This window comes from Columba livia, chromosome 2 (genome assembly GCF_036013475.1).
Source record: "Columba livia isolate bColLiv1 breed racing homer chromosome 2, bColLiv1.pat.W.v2, whole genome shotgun sequence".
Lineage (NCBI taxonomy): Eukaryota > Metazoa > Chordata > Aves > Columbiformes > Columbidae > Columba > Columba livia.
This window is the reverse complement of record NC_088603.1, coordinates 74,253,988-74,276,842: the sequence shown is the minus strand read 5'-3', so window position 1 is coordinate 74,276,842 and position 22,855 is coordinate 74,253,988. Positions and strand designations below refer to the sequence as shown.

Sequence of the window (22,855 nt, the reverse complement as noted above, 5' to 3'; positions counted from 1 at the left end):
CCAATGAACTGAAATAGAAAAAAATGCTCTTTACATGACAGTTTCTCCACTCTTATAACAAGTTATGTCACAAATATTTCATCATATTTATTGTGTCCTTAGAAATTAAGTCAAAAAATTTGAAAGGTTTTCATCCTTCCACTAGTTTGTTTTGAAAACTTGTTGTTATGTGAGCTAACAAAGGAAGCTGATAATTTTTTATGGTGGGTTCAAAACCCATCAATATGTCAGTATGCAATGATCAAAATAACATACAATAGTACAGGCAATAAAAGACTGATATTTTCAAGTGCACCTGAAAAACTCATAGTTAAGATGAGACTTAAATGCACATTTTGGAATAGTGTATGTAGACCAATGCCAGTGTGCAACAGTATTTGTAATTTATGCTTCTTTGACACTATCTTTTTTTCTGAAAATCCAAAACAATCAAAATTTCATAAGTATTTGTCATGGTTAAGGTATTTTCACATTGATTAATTTACTCGGATCAGGCTGCAATTTTCTCTTACGTATTTGTTGCAGATTTAATCTACTGCTCTTCATACTTATAGGTATATCCTAACTTTGGGCTGTAGTGGTCAAATGTGTTTAGTGAAGCCAACAAGAGATCTTTCATGCTTTGCAATGACACAGCTCTTTCTAGCATGAATAATACAACTTCCTTTGAATATTTGTGTATGCAGCTCTTTATTATTAATATTTTCTACAGACCTCAGCTATCTTTGGATTAAGCCAGAAAAAGCATGGCTCATGTGTGACTAACTTCATACCTTAGGAAAAGCCCCCAGATACTAGTTTTATTTATTCTTCAGTGGTATAAGCCATTGTTCTTCTGTGCATGTTTGTCTGCCATGAATTGCCCTTTTCTGATCCTTGCCTTTTAATCAGAGCTACATTCCACCTCTGCCCAGGCCCCATCCATGGTAGCCAGGCCATGAGGTGTTTGCCAGCAGAAAGTCTAGAACAGCCTGCAACACGCAGTTTTAACTTCATGGAATTAAATGAGGTAGGTTTCTCTTTTTGTATTAGGGTCTCTCAGGCACCTGTTTTGTGCCACCCTCACGGCAAAGCTGATTGACTCCGATCCTCAGGTTTATCATATAATTTGCCTAGCAGCCATTCACCACTTTATACATAACAAAACAACATAATTTTCATCTTGATTATGATCCCTTAATCTAAAACAACCAACCATCATCCAGAATGGCCACTAACATCTAAACGTATCCAAACCACAAAAAAATCACTCCTCAAACCACTGTTATTTAGAAAGTTATGAATTTGCTGCAATCATGTGCAACTGGCAGGATATTTAGAAAGACCAAGTTTCACCTGAATTACTGGAGTTAAAATCTTTTCCTCCAGGGAAATGTGACCTAGAGAAATGTTTCACATTATACCAGAAAAAAGAGCCATGCTGAAAACATTAGAAACCCTCCCATGCACACATTCACACACATGCTTACATGCACGCACAGTCACCCACCCCTAGTAGTACTGTGGGTAGCAGAAGGAGCAGTGCTCTTTTACAGACTCCTGCCTTGTGCTCAAAGGAAATGCAGCAGACATTTAAATATTTCCAAACCAAACAAGACATCCTGAAGGATTCTCCTCCTGTGGCCTCATTATCTGCTTACATCTGTGTTTTTAAAATCAAAAGAAAGGCTGAAGCAGGCAGAGCCACCCTAGACAGGAGCAGAAAGAGGAAGTGGAAAAGAAAGGATAAAAAGATTAATATCTTAACTCAGGCTATATTCACTTTCTGAGGAAACTGGGTTTAAAATATCTTGGTCTCTTCCAATCCCTAACATTCTGTGATTCTGTGATTCTGTGGTCAGAAATTAGAATGATAATTAAAACAAAACACCTTTCTTTTCTAAGGTATCACATCTAAGTGTATAGCTTTTAAATGCATAGAAAGGTTGATCCTGTGAAGACAGTGGCAGGACCAGCGCCTGATCACTCCTCTAGAGTTTAGGGACCAATTCTTCCCTAAAGCTTCACCTTTGCATTTGCTTTCCAATAGGAAGATTTGGAGCACAACTCTTCTGCCTACATGACCCTGGGTGCCTGGCAGGGCCTAAGGCTGACGTGATTGGCAAGTTGTTCACATCAGTAACAGGCTGATTCAGACAAGACTTTTTTCACTGAGTGCCAAAAGTCATCTGAGACTTGTACAAGCCCAAAAATCCTTCCAAAGGGTGTTCCCTACATCACCTACCTTTACGGTGTCTCCTCTTGTCCCTAGCTCTCCCTGGATCTTTGCTCTAGTTTGGGGTATCTTTACAGCAAATAAAAAACCGTCATACCCCATGCTCCCTGATGTTCTTGTGCACCTACTAACATGAAAGGGTACTCAATGAAAAACTCTCAGTCATTTTCAGTGTGTGGGTAAAGAACCACAACAGTGACTGAGCACTGCAGCCTTACTGCCTGTAAACATTCAGCTTTTTTGAAAAAAAGAGTAATCAGCAAGGAATTTGACTTCAAAGTCAATGGCATGATACTGTGTGGTCAGGCACATTCTCCAATGCAGGTTAAGTTGCCCCAGAGAGATTATGCTTTGCTAATGCAAAGTGTCCCAAAGGCATCTCCAGGATAATTGCTCCAAAGATGCCATTTGATCTATAAAACAGGTTGGCCACAGCCTGAGGACCAGCTGTGCTGGCAGAGCCAGCACCAGCATCAGCCCTGGGAAAGGGCTGTGGGCTGTGATTGTGGGCCATCCCCTCTGTTTGCCCCTTCCTGGTACTGCTGGGAAGCTGTGATGTTTGGATCAGGTATGGGAGTTGTAGAGAGAGGGAACAGAGAGCAGGTATGAGGGAAGGGATTCGCATTTAGCTGAGAGTGCAGTACAGAGAGGAAGAGAAGAGGCCTGAAGCAAAATAAATGAGAAATGAGAAAAGGAAGACAAGAATAGCATCCTAGTTCCTCGCTCCAGCCATGTTTAGCATCTCTCCTTCCACTGGATATGTGCTCTGCTTTTCACCTTGAGAATGTAGTCATCCTGTTAATAACCTATTTTTTATTTTTAAACATAAACAGCATCTCTAACTATGACGCATCTGTAAGTATTTGCCTTAGCAAAACCATGAACAGCTCTTAGTGCTATAATATCATGGCCTTCCTTGATAGGCATGTGTGTATGGGTCAGCCAAGGCTTTTTGGCAGTTACAACTGAACACAGTTCAGGCTCTGAGGACCAGCTTCAATGTTTCTTTATGTCATAAATCACCTCCTGTCTTGCATCTGAACCAGCCTGCTGCAGAGGCGAAGGCCGCTTCAGGCATACCAGGGAACAAGCTGAGGTTAGGGCAGAGCAGACCTAAGGAGAAAAGCATGCAAGTGGCCATGGACGCAAGGATTCTGCTTCTCTGGGCTGGAGGGAACACACGTGGAAAATGGTGGCCTGGCCAAATGAAAAACACACAAGGAGTCAGCCCAAGGGCAGAAACTGGCTCCTGGCTTCCAAACCTTGCTTGCCTTTGCCCTGCTGCTCCTCCTGTACCTCTGCTCCAAGCAGCCAAGTTGAGGTCAAACCAGTCCTCTTCTCCAAACTGGGCGTCTTGAGATATTCTGGATCCCAAAAGCCCTGGGAGTGATGGGTGACAAACAACCTTCAATTTTAGGCAGACAGCTTCTGACTCGAGTGACAGCTGATCATGCTGAAGTGTTGGTTCCCATAGGAAAGGTGTCATGGGTCTTCCCAGATGAAAGCTGAGGTTCACCTTTAGAGACAACATGCAGTGTCCCACTCTGACTGCTTGTGCTGTTGATGGTTGTTGCTGTGACGCTAAATCCTGATGAGGATCTTTCTATGGCTTGGAGGCAGTTTCTAGGTACTAGCTGTTCAAAGGCTACAGATGAGCATTTTTACAGCCTCAAACTAAACACTCCGTCTTTCCTACTAGGAGAGCTGCCATCCCTGAAGTCCTGTATCTACTGGCTGCTGACATTTACATGAGAATTTATGGCTGTAATAAATTATGTTTCATATTTTCCTTCTTTGGAATAATTCTGGAGTATCATTTCCCCACATTTTTATGGCAATGTAGTAGACTACATTTTAAAGGACCAGGAAGATGTTAATGTTACGTTTACTGTGTAAAGAGATTGGATATAAAACTTTCCAAGGAAGGAGTTTTTGGACAATGCAATGTTATTTATTTACTTAAGCCATTTTATAATATTCTGGCATTCTAGTCCAATAGTGAGGTCCCAAGGAACTTTGACTTTTTAATTTTTTTTAGCCTCTGTGCACAGGATGTACTTATTTCACTGATAAGACAAAACCAAGGCTTTTCTGAAGGAGAAAATCTATATTCTTTCTCAGTGACTTTATATCTACAGACAGACTACAGGTATAAGGGAAACAGGAATACTGAGGTAGTTAGGACAGCTAAAGCTCATATTTGAAAGAATCTGAAAATATTACCCATGTGTGAGCTAAATTCATTTCCATCTGATAGCTGAAAATGCTTTTCATCAGAGATATCATATATTGAGATCTCCATGTCCCCTCTGTGCAGAGAAATCATGTGAGCTTCAGTAAGGAGCTGATATGCTTGTAGTAATAATTTCAGCTACCTAAAAATATTTTAGAGAGAGGACAACAAAAAGCTTGAGGGGATAAAGAGCAAATCACCTGTCCAGGATAACTAACAGATCATTTTCATCCCCATGTGTATTTCTTTTTTCCCCATCCCCTGCAGCCTTTCCATTTCCTTTTCTGGGCTGAGCTTTCAGGGATTGATTGCTGTTTCCCTCCTGTAGTGTACCAAATAGGAAAGACTTCCCACCCCACAGGTCAGCCATCTTAGCTTCCTTCTTTCATTCAGAAAGGTCTTCCCAGGTTCATCCTTTTATTCACCTCTTTCAGCCTTTCTGGCTTCCCTCTGTCCTAGACTGCCCTTTGCCTAACGCTTTCCTTGCTTCAGATTTCCCACTCTCTTTCCTTGTGAGAGTGACTCCAGCCACCTTTCTTTTGTCCTTTTTTATCTACTTCTTATGCAGCTGAATTCATTTATGCTTCCCAGCCTTGATCTTGCATGTATGTTTCCCATTCTATAGGTCAAAAGCCTTTCTTTGTTGGCTCACTTTTTGCAAAGTCACTCTCCTCCTTGCCTGCCCTGCACTCTCCATCCTTTCAGACTGGGCCCACTCCTTTCAAACTGGATCCCTGGCTTCAAACCCCTGGGTCTCCCCGTGACTCGTTTTGCTGGGCTGGTTTGACTTGGATCTCAGCTGGAATGCCCACCTCTCGAGAGCTCTGTAACCAGACAATGCGTTCAGCAACACCATTTGGTCTTTTCAAAACAGAACTAAGTTTAAAAAACAACAGGAACACACTGCTCCAATAACTTGGTTAAAATAACAAAAGAAGGCCCACACGCGTGAATGTGACTTAAGCTTCATTCTTCCCTCGCAAATTTCAGGCAAGTTCCAAGTAGTCTTGGCACCTTGGTGCTCAGGCTGGGAGAGGCAGGACATGGTTCTCTGTCCTTCTGTCAGAAACGGTGTTAGATGGGAGTGTCTGTCAGCTCTGGGTCTGGATGGGGTGGTTGACATAGCAGCTGACTGGCCAAACAGGTCAGCACTGAGAGGACCAGGTGCTTCCCAGTCCCTTGGGTGTTGCTTAGCATTTCTAGAGACATCTAACAATCATCCTTATTTCATTTGCATTTCTTCCTACCCACCTCCTTTACTTTCCTCTGTACAGGGGATTGGACTAGATGATCTTTCGAGGTCCCTTCCAATTCCTAACATTCTGTGATTCTGTGAGACGCACAGTGACAGATCTCATACCAAATATTTTTTCTGTTTTCTACGAGGTCTTCTTATTGGTTGGTTTTGTCTCTCACTCTCATCTCTTCTTACCTGGTTCTCCAGATCACTGTCAGGTTCTGTTACTAAGAGATGTATTCAGTAACAAAATACTGATATCTGCAAGTATATTTCCAGTGCCTTGGACAAGGTGATTTTATGAATAAAATTGTTAGTGGCAAATACAGCTTAGTATATTTACAACATAGCATCTGATCAGACAGTAAACTTCTCAAAACTTCTATAGTATTTCTTTCTTTCAGTTGTGCTAACTCTCCGCAAGTAATCAATCAAAACTAATAAAGCTTTTGCTTGTTTGCACTAGTGTAACTAAGATGAGATGAAGTTTATTCATGAGCTTGAAATGCCTTGCATGCACTCTGGGTACTAATCTTCCAATTACATCAAAATATTTCCAGCTTGACTTCTGTACCAAAAAAAAAAAAAATTAAAAAAAAAAAAAATAATTCTGCACTTCAGCATCCATTGTCCTTCCATTAAAGGTCTTTGCAAAGGTCTTTGCTAAATAAAATAAGACTGTCAGATGATGAGGAGCCATGAGCCAAAAACTGGCTATAAGAATAAAAGGCTTTTTTTTTCCCTAAAAAAAGGTTGGCAGAGAAGTGCCAAGGTCTGGTATTGTTTAACATAGATATTGGCAGCCTGGAAAGGCGAATGGGAATAAGGAAGTGAAATGTCTAAATATCAGTGAAGTTATTTATGTTAGTCAAATCTTGGTACTTCAGTGGAGGAGGCATGTCGGTGGCACTTAGCCAAAGCAGGTGAACGACCAATACAATGGCAAACAGAGCTAAATCAGTGGCACGTGAAAAACTGGATGTACTGGAGGGGAAGGCAAAATGTCTGGGAGCATGTGAAATTAGCTCTGGAAAAAGACTTGGGACTTATTGAAGGCAGCTTAATAGAACATTCTGCTCCCTGTGCAGCTGTGCATTGCACATGCAGAGCAATGAGGACTATACAGCATCATGCTAAAAGCCAGTAGTGCAATCTTGTCTATTATTTGTTGTTCAGGACCTGACATCATGGACAGGATTCGTTTCACCTAACTACAGAGCAGATGTCTTCACCTGAGTCCATCACCTGAACTATTTTACAGCTAGTGGAGAGAAATGTGCATGCTGAGGTTAAGGTTCATGTTCTCCTAAAACAGTGATCTCCAAGAAGCCACATCACTCTTCCTCTGAGGCCTATTTTGACTACTTTTTGTGTAAAAACAATTTTGACAATGAGCTTTGATGTCTGTGCTGTAGAAGACTGTAGCCTACTGCCTAAGCAGGTTTCACTTCTTGTGAGGTGGGAAATAAGAAGAATCACAATAAGATGCTAGGGGCCAGAAAGTCTGAAGATGGTTAACTGCCTCAGGAAGGAGAAAGAGCAGTTATGGTGAAACCACTTAAAATTAATAAAAAACTAATTAAGATTAATCAGGAGCTTCTCTTGGCATTGAAGTTAAAAGAAACACAGACAGAATTGACAGAAAAAAACCCAACCTTTTAAATACCACCTAAACAGCCTTTGGCACTCCCCTGCACAGAATGCCAGAGAGGCCAAGAGCTAAGTTCAAAGCTGAGTGCAATTTTCCCTGTCAGAGTGGTTGGTGTGGTTGCAGGTTATCCCACACTTGACTGTTGCAAAATTTCTTGCACCTTCTGAAGCATCTGGTGCTGGTGAAATGGGCCGAACAGCTTGAAAAGTATCTTCTTGTCTGTGTAGCATTCACCTGTGGGCTTGGAAAAGAAATTCATGCTGAATTTGGTATGCAGTTCTTAGACTGTCAAGGGTTTTTTTGGGAAAATGGATGCCCTGGCAAATTAGATACAACGACTGATCTTTCTAAAACAATTAATGACATTCAGGATGTCAACCACATTCTCCAGAGACACTTCACCATGAGCAAGCAGGGGATGCTAGACACCTTACCACTTTTTTTTAAGTCCTTCACTTTTCTATTCCCCTTTCAAACACAGGATTCTGGACCACGTGGACTGATGAGAAGCTTGCTATACTTCCTTACTGACATGAGTCCACCTGAAAGAACAGGAAAGAATGTAGACTTTATGAGGCAGATGGCTTTTTCCTAGGCTTCTCCCTACTGCCTGTGTCTGTATGGGTGTCAAAGAGCTGTGTCAGGTTCTCTTTCTGGTAGAAGAAATCAACCTTGTGAATGACATTTCAGCAGGCAAGAAAGGAATTTATTATCATCTCCACGGATCAGGTTATGTAAAACACATGCTATAAGTGGGGGCTTTCCCAGCTCTGGGGGGTCTTCTCTCTGCTCTCTCCGTGCTCAAGTCCCTCCTGAAGTGCTGAGCTTGGGACTTTCGTTAGCTGCATGTTTCTTCTTCTGTTTTTATTTTACTCTGCATTCAAAGGACTGAATAGTGAGAAAGGGCTCTGGCTGCTTTAAGCAGCCTACAGGAAATTAATTACTGAATAGTGAGTTTGCCAGCACATGGATCTTTTTGGGCATATCTAAAGCATGTCTGGACTATGGGTTTGCTTCATTTTTAGCCATTAGTAGCCAATTATCAAAGGCTTTCCACGCAGGACAACTACGGTTTGCTATGGTACATGCTCCAGACTAATAAATGTGTCCTGAGCTGCCTCTGGATAGGATGGTCTGTTTCATATGAGCATCTGTTTTCTGTTTTTCACCCTTGAAGTGTGGTTCCTGCCTGGGAACCCTGGTGGTACTTAGATCCAGAACCAACTGTGGGCAGGTGGAAACTATTCAGATGTCTCATGCCCTTCTGTACTGCTCTTAGAGCCATCCCTGGGGAGGCAGCCAGACCCCTATGATGGATAGTGGTGACTGAAAATGTAGACCTGGGATGGACCTGCAGGTGCTTTTCTACTCTGTGAGATCACGGCCTTTTGATCACATTTGCCTCTGAAGGACGGGGTCAAGAATGATCTAATCAAACACAGTACTGGCTGACAGAAGAACTTGGCCAGCTCTGCTGGGCTAAATACTAGGTTTGTCCTTCTTTTGCTCTTCCCTATGCCTCCTGGTGGCCTGATCTGTTGAGTTACTATGAGTCTACCCTCATCTTTTGTGGCCATCTTCTCTTTTGACTTCTTCCTTCAGGAACTGAGTTGGAGACTTTCTGGTATTTTTGTTAGGGAATGAGAACTCAGGAGGAGAAAATCAGCAGGCTACAGTAAAAGAAAAAGTCTCATGAATCCTAGTACTTCTTTTTGTATTTGGGAAAGAAGCATATGTGGATGTCATTTCTTTTACTGAGGGATAGTTTTAAGCCCTGGTTCTACAGTAGGGTTGCAGGGCAAGCAATTCATCTGTAACAATAAGGAGGAAATCAGTGGGAAAAATGTAGCGGAAATGTCAAAGGCTTGCAGAAATCTGTATATCTGGTGTTATAATATTAGAACAGAAGGAGCAATGTATGAATCATTCATGGCCATTTCTTGCCCTCCTGTTTTTGGTAACAAAGACCATTGTCTGAAGTAGTATGGGAGCAAGGCTTGTGTCCAAAGATTGAGCAAAAACTCGCCTGGCAGAGGGAGAAATCTTCTGGGGTAATCAACAGGCATGTAAAGGTGAGAGGGGACAGTGAAAAAAGGTTGAAAAATATCAGACGTGTAAAGCTAAAGCATTCTGGGGGAATACCGCTCTGCACTCAGTTGGCCAGATTAGACTCTTTCTGCTGTCATCACCTTCCTGCATATTCACATCACAAACACACTGACATCAGACATCAACTGCTCCAGCTGAGCTCCATTTCTGTGCTCATTATGGTCTTGCTGAGGGCAAGCACAGAGCTGTGGTTCTTTCCTCTCCTGAAAGGAAGACCAGGCTTCACTGGCTGGAGGCTGCAGTGACACGCAGTGTGCCAGCTGTACCTCCCAGGGTGCCTACAGCGCTGGGCATTTGCCATCTTTGGGGGATCCTGCAACTGGGAATAGACAGGGATGAAGTAGCCTTCTGAAATCTAGACTGTTTGTTGATGTTCATGGATGATATAACGCTTTAGAAAGAAAATATATTTTAAAAACTACCAGATCTGCGCTTGTCTCCATGTTGCCTACTGCTGGGACCTTGAGCAAGGCTAGGCTGCTTCACACATGCCTGTGTCTCAGAGAGGTTTCCCTAAACAGCTCCTACTGCTTTCTTCACAGAGCCTTTGAGCCTGCTTAGTAACTTGGCTGAGTCCTGCACCCTGGTTGTGCTTGTTCAGACTACTTCGGACACTTTCAACAGGGAGTCAAGCGAAATTCCTCCTACCCCTTGCTCCTCTGTTGTCCTGGGACAAGCCTCTGTTTGTTTACTGAAGGTCATTTATCTTGAGCTATTGCTTTTTTCCTGTCCACTTCTCATTGCTGCCTCGCACTAAATGAAACCAATATATTAATGTTTTTAGGTGTCCCAGCTCCCAGATCAGCAGACAAGTGTTTGTGAATCACTGAAGTACAGCCCTGTTTCTACCTCAGAAGGTAAAATTGGGCACACCACAATGAGGGGAACTTCTCATGTGTGAAAGCAGGGTTTAGTGCATGATATGAGAAGTGGAAGTCAATGCCTATTTTTAAGGGACTTAATTCTGCCTTTCATAGTTACATAGCGGAGCTTCCGATGATGGCTGCAGAAGTTACCCCTCTTCTTGCACCTCTTTTATCACTGATTACCCCAACTTGAGAACACTCACATAGCTCCCTGGTATCTGCATTCTCTCTGTTACAGCTCTGCCTGTTAAGTCACCTGGGACTGAAGTACACTTCCTCCAGTGTTTTTCTGGTGTTCCTCTCTAATGAGCAACTCTGCTCTCCATTAATGGCCAGGAGACCATCTAGCCTTACCAGCACTGAGAGATCATGTGCCAGAAGAGACGTGGCAGAGGCTGGAAACATTTCTGTGTTTCAGCAGTTTTAATGTTGAAAGCATTTTATTCCTTTTTTAAAAGAGTGAATCATGCTGCTGACTCTAATCTTCCCTGCATTTTCCATCTCCCTTTTGTTCATTTTCTCTCCACCACAAAGGATGAGAGGCACTGTCCTGTAACCAAATACCTGCCCTAAGCCACCAGCAAATGCTCTGCAAGCCAGCAATGGTGAACAAACCTCTGTCAGGGAAACCCCTATATGAAAAAAAAACATGAATGCAAGAAGGCCAAGGTGTGATTCTGAAGCCTTGATTCCAGAAGTAAAATTGTCCAGGAGCTTCCAATATGTTCATGCTTTAGATTCATTGAGCTGTCTCACAGGGAAAAGCTGCAGTCCTTTAACACAAAGATTGCTTAGCCACAAACACTGTCCTGTTTAGTTGAAATCAGCTTTGGGGAGTCGATACTACTTTAAAGTTAGTCATAATGGTGTATCTTGCAGCTGTACCTGTGTAAACGAGGGATTACAGTGATGGATCATCCATAAGCATCAGTCATGCAGTTTAAACTAAATCACACCTTTCATCGCACCAGAAAACTGCTGTGCATGAGATCCAGTCTCAGAGAGTGATTTTAAACTAATTTAAGATGATACAAAAATTAAACTAAGAGATTTTTCATCTAGTGAAATGTGTTTAGTATATGTTAATCAGAACAGGTATAAATGAATCCAAAGAGGATCTCTGAAAATGAGATAAGATTGTATACATAAAGGATTTCAGTAGCTCAGTTAAATCAGTTATAAAACTTCTAATTTAAACTAATGCTACCTATATTTGGACAGTAAGAATTAATGGTTTGCAACTCTACTGCAAGGAAAATGTTACCAGTGGGGATCTAGTCCAAGAAATCTGTCCTTATCAGTTCCTAAAAAGCAGCTCAGTCTCTTTGAATTACCTTGAAAACATCAAATTACCTGTGAGCTGAACGATTCTTTGCAAAACACTGCAATGTCATTTTGCAATGGTTAAAATAACCAAAGTAACACAGTTAACATTTCTCCGTAATCTCCTAAATAAATCTAAATCCACTGTTAAAATACCTCTAATTCCAGATGCAGCTTGTAGTTGTGTCCCAACAAATTTTAAAACCTCCTCCTCCTCTCAGCATATTTCTCTTCAGAAATGACCAATGGAGAAGCCAATAGATTTCTATAAATCACTGTTGGATGAAAACAAACATAAAAAGGAGGCTTGAAGTTGTTTAATATTACAGATGGTTTGGAGCTCTATTCAGTAGTTGGCAAGTCACATGAAGCTGCTCTGAATTCTTTATAATCTAGGCACAAATATTGTTGAACTCTGAGAGAACCTCTGGGCTTTTATTCAAAAATATGTTGGCTTCTATTTACCTCTTTCTTCATTTGTATCTATCAAATGGCTCAATATATAAATAAAGCCCGGGTGTTCTTATTAGCTAAGGCAGTATTTCATGCAGATTAATGCCAGCAGGTTTTGTAAAATACATCTCTATTCAAAGTTGGAATATGTTTTGAATTAATTTTCATCCTGTATATGAATCAGGTATATTCTATTCCAGTTCCTATACAGGGCTCAGCTGCAGCATATAGGCGGAACCTGTAGTGTTTAATTCTAGTCCTGTCATCCTTCTTCAGCAAAGCACTTTTTACCTTAACCATCTGCATAATCCCGTTGACTTTAATGGGAGTGCTCACATGCTCAGGTATATTAAAATTGTAATTGAAAGCAGTACCTTGCTTTCTTGAGGCATAAATGACATACCTAGCATTTTATTGAACAGGCTTATTTAAATATTACCTCATGCATATGTTACGAACAAATCTTTCTAGTTCAATAAAATTAGGCTTATTGTTACTGAGTAAAATCTTTGCCTCCAAAGCAGGTTAAAACTCTCACACTACACTGAAAACACTGTATTGGCTAGAAGTACTTTGCCAGCTGACCCAAAACAGAGTAAGATATTAATCTGATGTTTAATAGAATAATGGGCAAGGGGATTTAGTGAGATAAACAAACTGACTGTTTTAAAGAATGCTTGGGTCAACTACCAGCTAGAAATTCAACATCCCACATAAGATACCTCTGTATTTGGCTAATTTTGCCAGTGTTAAATTGATTGTTCAAATTATCCCAGTTTTGGAGTGGTTGAGTGGCTTTTTTCTGTGTAACATAAACACCCTCACAAGCAAAATCCCTCCACTGAGGCAGTAAGACTGTGATGAAACCAGAGAATGGAGAAAATATATATATAAGATTATAGTGGATCACCAGCAAACTCTTTGAGGCGCTCCAGTGTGATTTCATTCCCATCCTGCGGAAACTCTGTCTAGTGTGCTCTAATAATGGCAATGTTTGGATTAGTCTACGTTCAATCCATTTGCCTCTGTGCCTCACCAAATGTGAGCTACGCCATCAGTCTAGATGACTAAGTATTTGTAATGTAGTTGTAGCTTTCTTGTAGCTGTGGCAGTTGAGGTCATTAATGAGGGGAGGTTTGTGGGAGACGCATTAGTAATGCATTAGACCAACTGATCTGGTTGGGAAAAAAAAAATAGCAGCAGATTTTTGGATATGCAAGCTCTTCATCGGGCTAGACCAGAAGTGTACCAAGAAGCCATCTGCTCTCTTCCTTCTTTGTGCTCACCTGTAAGGACAGAGTGGTTGTACAGGCTGAAGCTCTAAGCTGAGAGCCAGCGGTGACCATATTTTCAGACTCAGTGGAGGTGGGCAGTTTTTGTTGGGTGCTACCTTGACTATAGTGCTGCTAAAGAAAACAAGGGGTTGCTTAGGCATCTTGCAATCCACACATAGAAGACAAAGCAGTCAGGGACATATTAGCAGGCAAGGAATGAAAAGATAACAAATTATAGCGGAAGATAATAAAGCATCATCATAAAAAAGAGCAATAACTAAGAAAGCTGCAGAGAGATGGAGCTTCCTGTGTTTGATACCACCTGATGCTCATTTTTGCATAGCAACTACAGGGTGACTAGAAAATACACACTCAAATTTGGATATGCCTTACTGGGCTCTTACACAATGCTCAGACTAAATAGACATATATAGATTTCTGGGGGTTTTTTAGCACAAGAAATTTCATCTTTGTCTCATGTTGTAGGTCTCTGGGAGCCTCAGAGTCAAGTACTGCAATGGCTGCTGCGATTATTAGAAGTCTCAGTGTGTGGGATCTCTAAGAAATAATTCCTTTTTCCAAAATACGAAGTATTTGAGTGTGTCCAGTGACTACTAGCGAATGTAAAAAGAAGCAAATAATTTTAAACTGTATGGCTAAAACACAAGTATCTTGCCCCCACAGTGGCATAGCTCCTCATCTTTACTCTCACTGACTCTGTGGCCACTGGACTTTACACTAAACAAGAGCTGAATTCCTAGGGTAGAAGGTATTATAACTAAATCAAACATCAAAACAAAATCAGATCAAATTAACTTAAAAATCTGGCCACTTTTTTCCTCTCCATCACATGCTGGTCACCTCTAAACTGAGAAGCAAGAGGCTGGGGTCTTTTTTCTCACAGTACCTGGAAACATAGCGATGTCTAAAGAGTACTGCTTCTGAAACGCCCTTTCTTTAGGTAGTTTTCACGGGGAAAAGGGAATCTTATTCTGTTAAACAAGAATATTCCTAAATCATTACAGGAGAACACAGAAGCCCCAAACTAAAGGATACCCTAGCAAATCCTTCCCCTTTCTTTGGGAAAACAGCTAGTGCGAGTATTGCTCACGTTTTCTGGGATACGATGGCATTCAGAAGGTGGAAAAAAATATATATGTACGTACATATACATATATATATATATATACACACGTATAAATCGCAGTGCCAAGTAGCCCCGCAGCCGGTGGCTTTGGGGCGGCCATTGTCGGGCCTGTGCCGCTGGAGGGCACTGGCGGTCCGCGCCCGGCCGCCGGGGAGGCCACAGGCAGTTTTTTTCTCTTTGAGGTCCTGTCATTCCTGTATAAACAAGTTACGTTCAAGTGTTTAGGATATAAATTACGACCATGCAGGCTTGCCTCGGAAAGAATGTAAACACAGCACTGTGGTCGGAGCAAACTCTGAAACTGACTTTATAATTTATCACAGGCCCTGAGAAGCTCAGGGAAGAAAAGGGCATGTTTGAGCATAAATATATATTTTAAAAGATGAAGAGTTTTATCTCTCTATATATAATTACATAGATATCATTTTCTACGTATGTGTGTATATATATGAACGCATGCATGTATATACGTATGTACACATTTACATACACCATTTCACTGAAATTCTCGAGCTTTTCAGCGTTTGGCCGCGGGGCCGGGGACAGCCGGGAAGGCGTGGGAGGTACCCCGGCTTGCGGTGCGCATTGGGGTACCTGGAATGCCTCTGTCCCCTCCGCGGGACTGGCCGGGCTGCGCGGGGGGCGGTGGCGAGATGACCCCGTCGGCGGCGCCGCGCAGGGCTGCGCCGGGGCCGTGCCCACCCCTGGCCGAGGCGAGCCGTGCTGTGCAGAGTGGGTTTGTCGGGCATCTCCCAGCTCGGGAGACCCCGGGGGCCGGGAGGGCGGCGCGGCCGGAGGCGTCGGCGAGCGGCTCCCGGCGCCCGGCTCCGACTCTCGGCCGCTCAGCCCCCGCCGGGCACGGTGGCATCTCGGGGACAAGGTTTGTTTTGCTTGGAGTGCTTTGGGGGCCCTTTGCTATTCTGTTTATTTTTTCTTTTTATTTTTTCTTTTTCTTTTTTTTTTTTCCACTCCCCTCCGTCTTCACTGGTCATGCCATTCTCGGTGCCTTTCCCCAAACACTTATCAAGCCACGGTTTTATTGTGGATCCTTCTCGTCCACCCCACCGTGATGTGGGCTACCAGGTGCAATCCCGTGTTGCACAGGGGCTCCTGACCGCGCACCTGCAAAACCCCATCGAGGCACAGAGAGACTACGATGGGTTGCGTGGGCAGGCGGGACGGGGACGCGGGAACACCTGAACATAGTCCTTAAACAGTGGGGAGGGGGTTTGACAGTCTGGCTCCAGATGCTTTTGTGTCCACTCTCCCGGTTATTTCAAAGTCTATCCAGCAGCGGGGAAAAGCATGATAGGAAGTGGGGGAGGGGGTGCAGTGCAGAGACCACGGCACTGGCCCCCTCGGGTCAACTGCTCTCTCCTCTCCTCTGCCTCCAGCGGCTGAAGGATTTGGGGTTGCAGCTTGAACAAGCTCGGATCCTAGGGTCGAAGTGTTTTCCCACAAGGAACTGAGGGAAAATAAGTGCCTGTCCAGTGCATGGTCATTTATATACTTTTATTGAAAAAAAAAAAAAATTTGTACATCAAAATATTTTGGCAAACTGTAAAAAGTATACATAAGTGCAAATATATTCTCCTTTTAAAGCAATAGTGTGTGAGTATACACGAGATTTATTTAAAATATTTCTTTAAAAAATATTGTGGTAGAAAACAACTTTTGTAAAAATAAAACCCAAATAAAATAAAAACCGAAACATTGTATTGCTGCAATACTGAAAAAAACAAAACAAAACAAAACAAAAAAGAATGAACTCTTCTTAAAGTCTATACACGAAAGGGCTAAACCATACTGGTTTAATAATATCAATTGGTCGGTGCTGAATTCCATACAAAGTGTCCTTGGTGGGGCTTAGGGAGAGGAAAAAGGGAAATAGAGAAAAAAAAGAGTAGTAAAGTTCCCTCTAACGCAGCAACAGAAGGGGGAGTCTTTGCAAGTGCTGATCTGGGAGATTTATTTTTCCTATTCAAAACCAATTTCTCGTATAAAATATATGGAATTGTTCCCTTTCTCAAAGCTCGATTCTTTAGGACATCACAGAAAGGAGGTTTATTATTAAGGTGGTCAGACCTGACATAAGGACACTTACATCCCACCTAAGCCAACACATTACATAAGGTATTTTTCTTTTAGGAAGAGCTTTGGACCGTTCTATTGGCTGTACACGTCCTTCAAGGGATGGAGGGGGACCGAAAACACTGCTTCCTTAGGTAATTTTGCTAAGTGACTCGTGTACTATCAATGCTATCAGAGTGCACATTATATTTAATCGGCGTGGGTCCGTCTATACCTCGACTCTGTTCTATGCCACCTGATTGTCTCTGTTGGAGCACTGCCTTCACATCACGCAGGGCTTGATGTCTTGACAGACGCTTTGATGGTGGTGATGGTGGTAGTAAGATCCACTAGCGGAAGGGTGAAACGAAGAAATGCCATTAAAATTGAGGACAAAATCTTTCCTGTCACACACTGGAGAGGGGTGATGCTGGTAGCGAGGCAATCCCACTGCAAGAGAAGGAAATAACGAGAGATGCTTAGAAGTCTGGTAGCTCTGCCCGGGCGGAGCAGCCCGTTCTCCCTCACCCGCAGAGGACAGGATGCCTATAGCAGGACTGACACACGACTTATTTTCTCCTCGTCTGGGCTTCCTCCTGCAAAGTTTGGGAGCTCCTCTCTGGCTTTCCTGACAGTGGACTGGATGCTCCGACGGCGCATAGCCTGCCCCACTTGCAGGGCAGACAGAGCGGCGAGTCCCACCGACCCGAGCGAGAAGGGAAAGTGGATCCCCGGCGTGCCTCATCGTCACCGTGTGGGCTCGGCGCCGTACCCGTACTTGTACGAGCATCCCGTGCCCGCTCTGCAAGGACGTTACAAACTACACAACCGTGTGGCAGACAGGCTGGGGAGAGGACAGCAGATGGAGGCGGATGCCCACGGACACAAGCGTGGCCGCATCCCGAGCGCACACATATCGCAGGACACCCCTCCCGTGTGGGCACACACACACTGCTGCCTGCCCCCCTGCCTGTTTGGCGGCGTACGGGGTTAGGTCAGCCTCTGTCGTGGGGTAGATGAAGGAGTGCGTGTGTGCGAGGGGAGGATGCGACTGGAGTGTTTTTCTGGATGCGCCGCAGCTATTTGAATCTGATTCCCATCTTTGCTCCCTCGTCTCCAGCGCTCCCCACCCCGCCCATCCTCGCAACATCCCATCTCTGGAACGTTTTTGCTTTTGACTTGAACGGCTGCAGGCTGAATTCTAACCACGATCCAACTGTGTGCTGACTAGTGTGTTTATTGATGTATATGTGTGTACGAGTGTGCACGTCTATACGCTGGTATGCGTCCACAAAAGTGAGATACAGACCGAGGACACCCTAGGGTCCATCAACAACAAGAAGCGAAGTACATCCGCGGCACCGACATGTAAATGACCTCGCAAATTCCTATTTTAATTTCCCACAGCCTAAGGCAGCTTTTAGGTCCAAGGGCCGCGTGAAAGAACCACCCTCCCTTCCAACCCGCGCCGGAGGGCCATGCTGGGATCTTCAGTCTGGCAGGGTTCCTACTGGATCCGCTGGGGAGGGGAGCCCGAACAAGGCCTGCAGGATAGAGCCAGAGAGGGATTTAATTTGATGTGTGGATGTCCAACTCGGATAGCGGGAGCCCGTCAAATCTGACTGAGATTCAATTAAAAAAAAAATGCAGCAAAAGAAAGAGGAGAAGAGTGAGGGGGCGGAGGGAAAAAAAGAAAAAAAAAGAAAAAAAAAGAAAAAAAAAAAAAAAAAGAAAAAAAAAAAAAAAAGAGGGAAACGTCTCCGGTTTCCCCAGGGTAGCGGAGCCGACCCCTTCGGCTGTAGCCCGCGGGGCTGCGCAGGCGGCGCGCAGGGCCCGTGTCCTCCGGCGCTGTCCCCTCCTTCACCCCGCAGAGCTCACTTTATAAAAGTGATTATTTCGCTGGATTTCCTCGGCTTTCTAATAACCCTGCTGGTATGCTCGCCATAAACCGGGGCACTTTATTACAATCCTGATTCAATCATTTAGCAGGATTTAATAGTGTGCGAAAAAAATCTAGCTCCCCCCACTCCCCAGCTTCAAAATCCTTTTAGCACAACCGAGCCTCCTGTTTCCAATTTTTTCCTTTCTTTTTCTTGGGTCTGATGCAAATTCAAGGTTTTAAGTCCGCCCTGTCACTGTCATGATTAGAGGATTATTGACCGATCAAAAGCGGTTGCCACCGAATTTGCTTTGCATTTAACTAAGAGAAAGGGAAAGGTCAAATTCACTTGCTACTCCTTTTGTGGGGAAAGGAGGAGAAAGATTATTGCTGGTAATAATTACGAATGAAGGAGCTCGAATTGGTTTTCCCCATCTCCTTTCAGTCTACTAAAGCGGTCGTGCCACAGAGATTTTACACGAATGAGAATTGGACCCATGCACAGAAGTAAAAGGTTGTATTTTTTTTTTTTTAGTTAACCAAGGAATGGGGATGGCTTCCACTAAAGTCCTGGGCTCAGATCGTGAAGCTCTAGAAAATAAGTGGAGAAACGTAGTTTTGCAAAATGGCATTAAATCTGAGCTGCTGGAAACAGACGCTCGGCCTCGGCAATAAGAAAGCGTCCATCTGTCTGTCTGGGTGTATATCCGTCCTTGAACAGAAATAATTCGGGTTTAAACGCCCTCATCCTCGGAAACCGCGGCGGAGGCTTCGGGTGGACCAGAACCCTTCCTCTCCTGCTTTTTGTTTCGAAGAGCTTTTCTCGGGTTGCTTTCAAATGAAAATTTCTCTTCCAGGAATCGCCTTTCCCACTCGCGTTTCTGTCAGGAGAAGGGTGCAGCTGCCTCCCAGACACGCTGCCCGGACCAGCCCCACTCCCGCGCCACGCATGGCCTCGTGGGCCCCGAGCTGCAGGCCGCGGCGCCCTCAAGGAGCAAAGCAAACAGAGAAAAAATCCAAAAGAAAGAAAAAGAAAACAAACAAGCAAAAAAAAAACCCAAGTAACAACAGCAATAACAACAAAGCAAAGCAGAACTTCCTAACGGTAAAGGTACCTATTTTGGTGGGGGATGCCCTTTTAAACCCGCCGGCCTCTGTCTCCGGCCCGCAAAACCAAGTGGAAAGACTATCTGAATCTCCGAAAAGTGAATTTAACCCTAAACTCCGTGGGCACGGAGCAGCCCTTGTGGGGACGCACCGCTTTCCCCAGCCCTCTCTGCGCCCAAACGCCGGCAAGACAGCGACTCGCTCCGCAGCCGCCACTTCTCAGCGGGTCGTCACTTTCCAGGCATCACACCAGGGCTATTTAGGCGGTGGGTTTTGTTTGTTTTTTGTTTTAAGGCAGCAAAATTTGCAACAGCTTGTTCTTCCCTGACACCCCAAGTGCCTTCTTCAGTGATGGCAAAGCGGCTTCCCCAGCGGCTGGGCTCCCAGCTCGCCCTCCCCGCGGCGGCAGCAGGCTGTGGGGAGGCCGGGGCAGGCTGCGCGACTCGCAGGACAGGAGAGTGATTGACAGGCGCCCAAGGAGGGGGCGGGAGGGGACTGAGAGCTGAGGGTCGCCTGTATTTGTTACTTGTTGAAATTCCCATAAAATTGAACAAGACCCCGCTCTCATAGGGGTTAAGTCAGGCTAAAATCCTCTTCGGTGTGGTCCAGCCCAGACTGTCTTTGTTTGCTTAACCTCCGGGACCCACGTTTAAAAGGGCTATTTGGAAAATTTCCCCGTAAGAGCCCAACATCTTTTACCCATTTTTGTGCTCGGATTTTTCTAAGCAGACATTGTCTGTAATCACCGGCCGGGAGGGGCGGGGGGGTGGGAAACAGAGACCAGAAAATTTTTTCCTCCGATTGCAGAAATACACTGGATCTGCTTTAATCTCTCTAGCATTTTTCAAGATAAGCAGTTTCGTGGTTTCGTGGCTTTGTTTTTGTATTTTGTCTTTTTTTTTTTTTTTTTTTTTTTTTCCCCGCAGACCTTAGGGGATAATATTTAACGCCTTTTTTTGATTACTCTTGCGACGCGTCTCCGCGGACCGCGGTTTACCGAGGCGGCGGCAATGCCTGGGGGCGCTCCCCGCTAAGCGAAGCCGCCGCCCGGTGCGGCGGGTCGTGTCCCCCGTCTCGCCACGGCGCACATGTCGCTGGCACGGGCAGGGACGTGCGAGTCGGGACGAAGCCGGGAAGGAGCCTGTCTCTCATTGAAGCGCTCCTTCTTGGTTCTGGGCAAGAAGGAGGGATGCTCGCGGTCCTACTCACAGCCTCCCAAGACATACCCCCGGTCCCAAAACAGAATAGCTCCAGCCCACGCGTATTTTTCTCCCTCTCGCAGACAATATCCCTCTTTTGGCTGCGTCGTGGAGGTCAGGGTTCCCCCGAGCGAAAACCTCGTCGCCGGAGAAAGCCCCGCCAGCGTCGCGCTCCCTGCCGCCCCCCCGGGTCCCTCCCTACCTGAGAGGTCGTCGCGGGGGCTCTGGTGCAGGTAGCCCTGCTCCAAGGAGTAGGAGGGCACACTGGAGTGGATGCCGGAGGAGGCGGCGTTGGCGGCTGGGAGGCCCTGCTGCTTTATGTAGGGCGAAGCCCCCGAGGCTGTCCAGTGGGCCGAAGGGCTCGTGTAGGGCGAGTGGCACTCGATGGCGCTCGCCATGGCAGGCGAGGAGGGCACGGGGCTGCTGCTGCTGTCGGGACCGTAGTCCCCATTGGCAGTCACCGGGCAGCTGGCCATGTAAGTCGAGCCTGGGTTGGGCGACATGTGCGGGACGTGGTGGCCGCCACTGAGTCCCTCGTAGCCGCTAGCCATGGCGTTGGGCATCATGTCGAGGTTGTAGCCGTTGGAGTGGCAGGCGAGGGATGCGGGGGGCGCCTGGAAGTCGAAGCCCTGCGGGAGGATGGAGGCGCCGAAGCCCAGCCCGTTCATCATGCGGTACATGGGCTTCAGAGCCTGGCATTTCCTCCTGAAGCCGCGGGGCCGCCGTCGGAAGGAGCCCTCCTCGAACATGAACTCGCTGGCCGGGTCGATGGTCCAATAGTGGCCCTTGCCCGGGCGGCCCAGGCCCTTGGGCAGCTTGATGAAGCATTCGTTGAGGGAGAGGTTGTGGCGCACGGAGTTCTTCCAGCCCTGGTAAGAGCCGCGGAAGAAGGGGAAACGGGCCTGCAGGAACTGGTAGATCTCGCTGAGTGTCAGGCGCTTGGAGGGCGAGCTCTGGATGGCCATGACGATGAGAGCGATGTAGGAGTAGGGGGGTTTCTCGGGCCTCCGCAGCCCAGAACTGGTCTTCTTGCTCTTGGAGGACGCCGCCGCTGCCGAAGAGGAGGAGGAGGTGGAAGTGGAGGAAGAGGAGGTGGAGGTCTCCAGGGCGGAGGAGGGCGGCCGGCTCATCTGGAGAGCTCCGGGAGCCGGGCTGCAGGAGCGGAGAGGGACGGGGGGCTCCAGCCGCTGCTGGCCGCTCTCGGTGGTCATCTGGCGGAGGGAGGGGAATGGGGTAGGGTGGGGTGAGGCTGGGAGGGAAGGGGGGGAGCCGGGCGGGGTGGGTACCGGGGCGGGGGGTGCCCCGCAGGGGGAGAGCGGGGGGGCGGTGGGAGCTGCTGTCCTTCGGGCAACTCCTCAGTGCGGCGGGCGGCGGCGGGGCGGCGGCAGCGCCCTGCGCATCCTTCTTCGCGGTCCCTTGCGCAATGGCTCCTCCGCTTTCCGTCGGATCCAGGCACTGGGCGGGATGGACCGGCCCGGCCCCGGCCCGGCCCCCACCCGCGGAGGCTCCGCTCAGCGCCGCTCCGCTTCCTCCTCTGCCCCCCACCTGGGGAACATCCTAATCCGGCAAAAGGAGGAAGCACAAGAGCCCCCCCTTCCAATCTCTTCCGCGCTCTTATTCTTTCATATACACTTTTTTCTTGCGCAAAGGCATACAGTGGCTGCCTATCGGTTCCTTGAATCTTGCTCTTTTTTTTTTTTTTTTTCTTTCCCCGCAGACCCCTCTGAATCCGGCCGAGAAATTAACAGAGATACAGAGAGTCAGAGGGGGAGCGAGAGGGGGAAGACAGAAAGACCACCCCCTTTCCAGCTGGGCTCTCTCCACCCGTCATCTGGGCAGGAGGCGCTCCTGCTGCTGCCACTGCTGCCGCCGCACCATCCCCGGCTTGCTCTCGCCGCCGGACCCTCAGCGTTCAGTGACACCGTTTGCCGCTTCCTCGGGGCTCTCCCGGCCCCGCAGGCACCCGTCTGCCCTCCGCTCCCTGGCACGGCCGAGGGGCGAGGGGAGAAGCTGCCAGCCAGGAGCTCCGCCTCTAAGCCCCGGGGCACACGGGCACTAATGCCACTGGGTGCCGGCGTGGGTGTGTGTGAGA

The 22,855-nt window shown here is 46.2% G+C and overlaps 1 protein-coding gene across 1 annotated transcript; it reads right to left on the bottom strand.

Annotated features, from left to right (window-relative positions):
- Positions 1–16,005: 16,005 nt before the first annotated feature.
- Positions 16,006–22,310, bottom strand: FOXF2 (forkhead box F2). Its single transcript, XM_065052529.1, has 2 exons — positions 20,966–22,310; positions 16,006–17,028 (listed from the first exon to the last, which is right to left on the bottom strand). Exons 1-2 carry the CDS (start codon positions 21,972–21,974, stop codon positions 16,862–16,864), a joined length of 1,176 nt encoding a protein of 391 aa, XP_064908601.1. The 5' UTR covers positions 21,975–22,310; the 3' UTR covers positions 16,006–16,861.
- Positions 22,311–22,855: the final 545 nt, after the last annotated feature.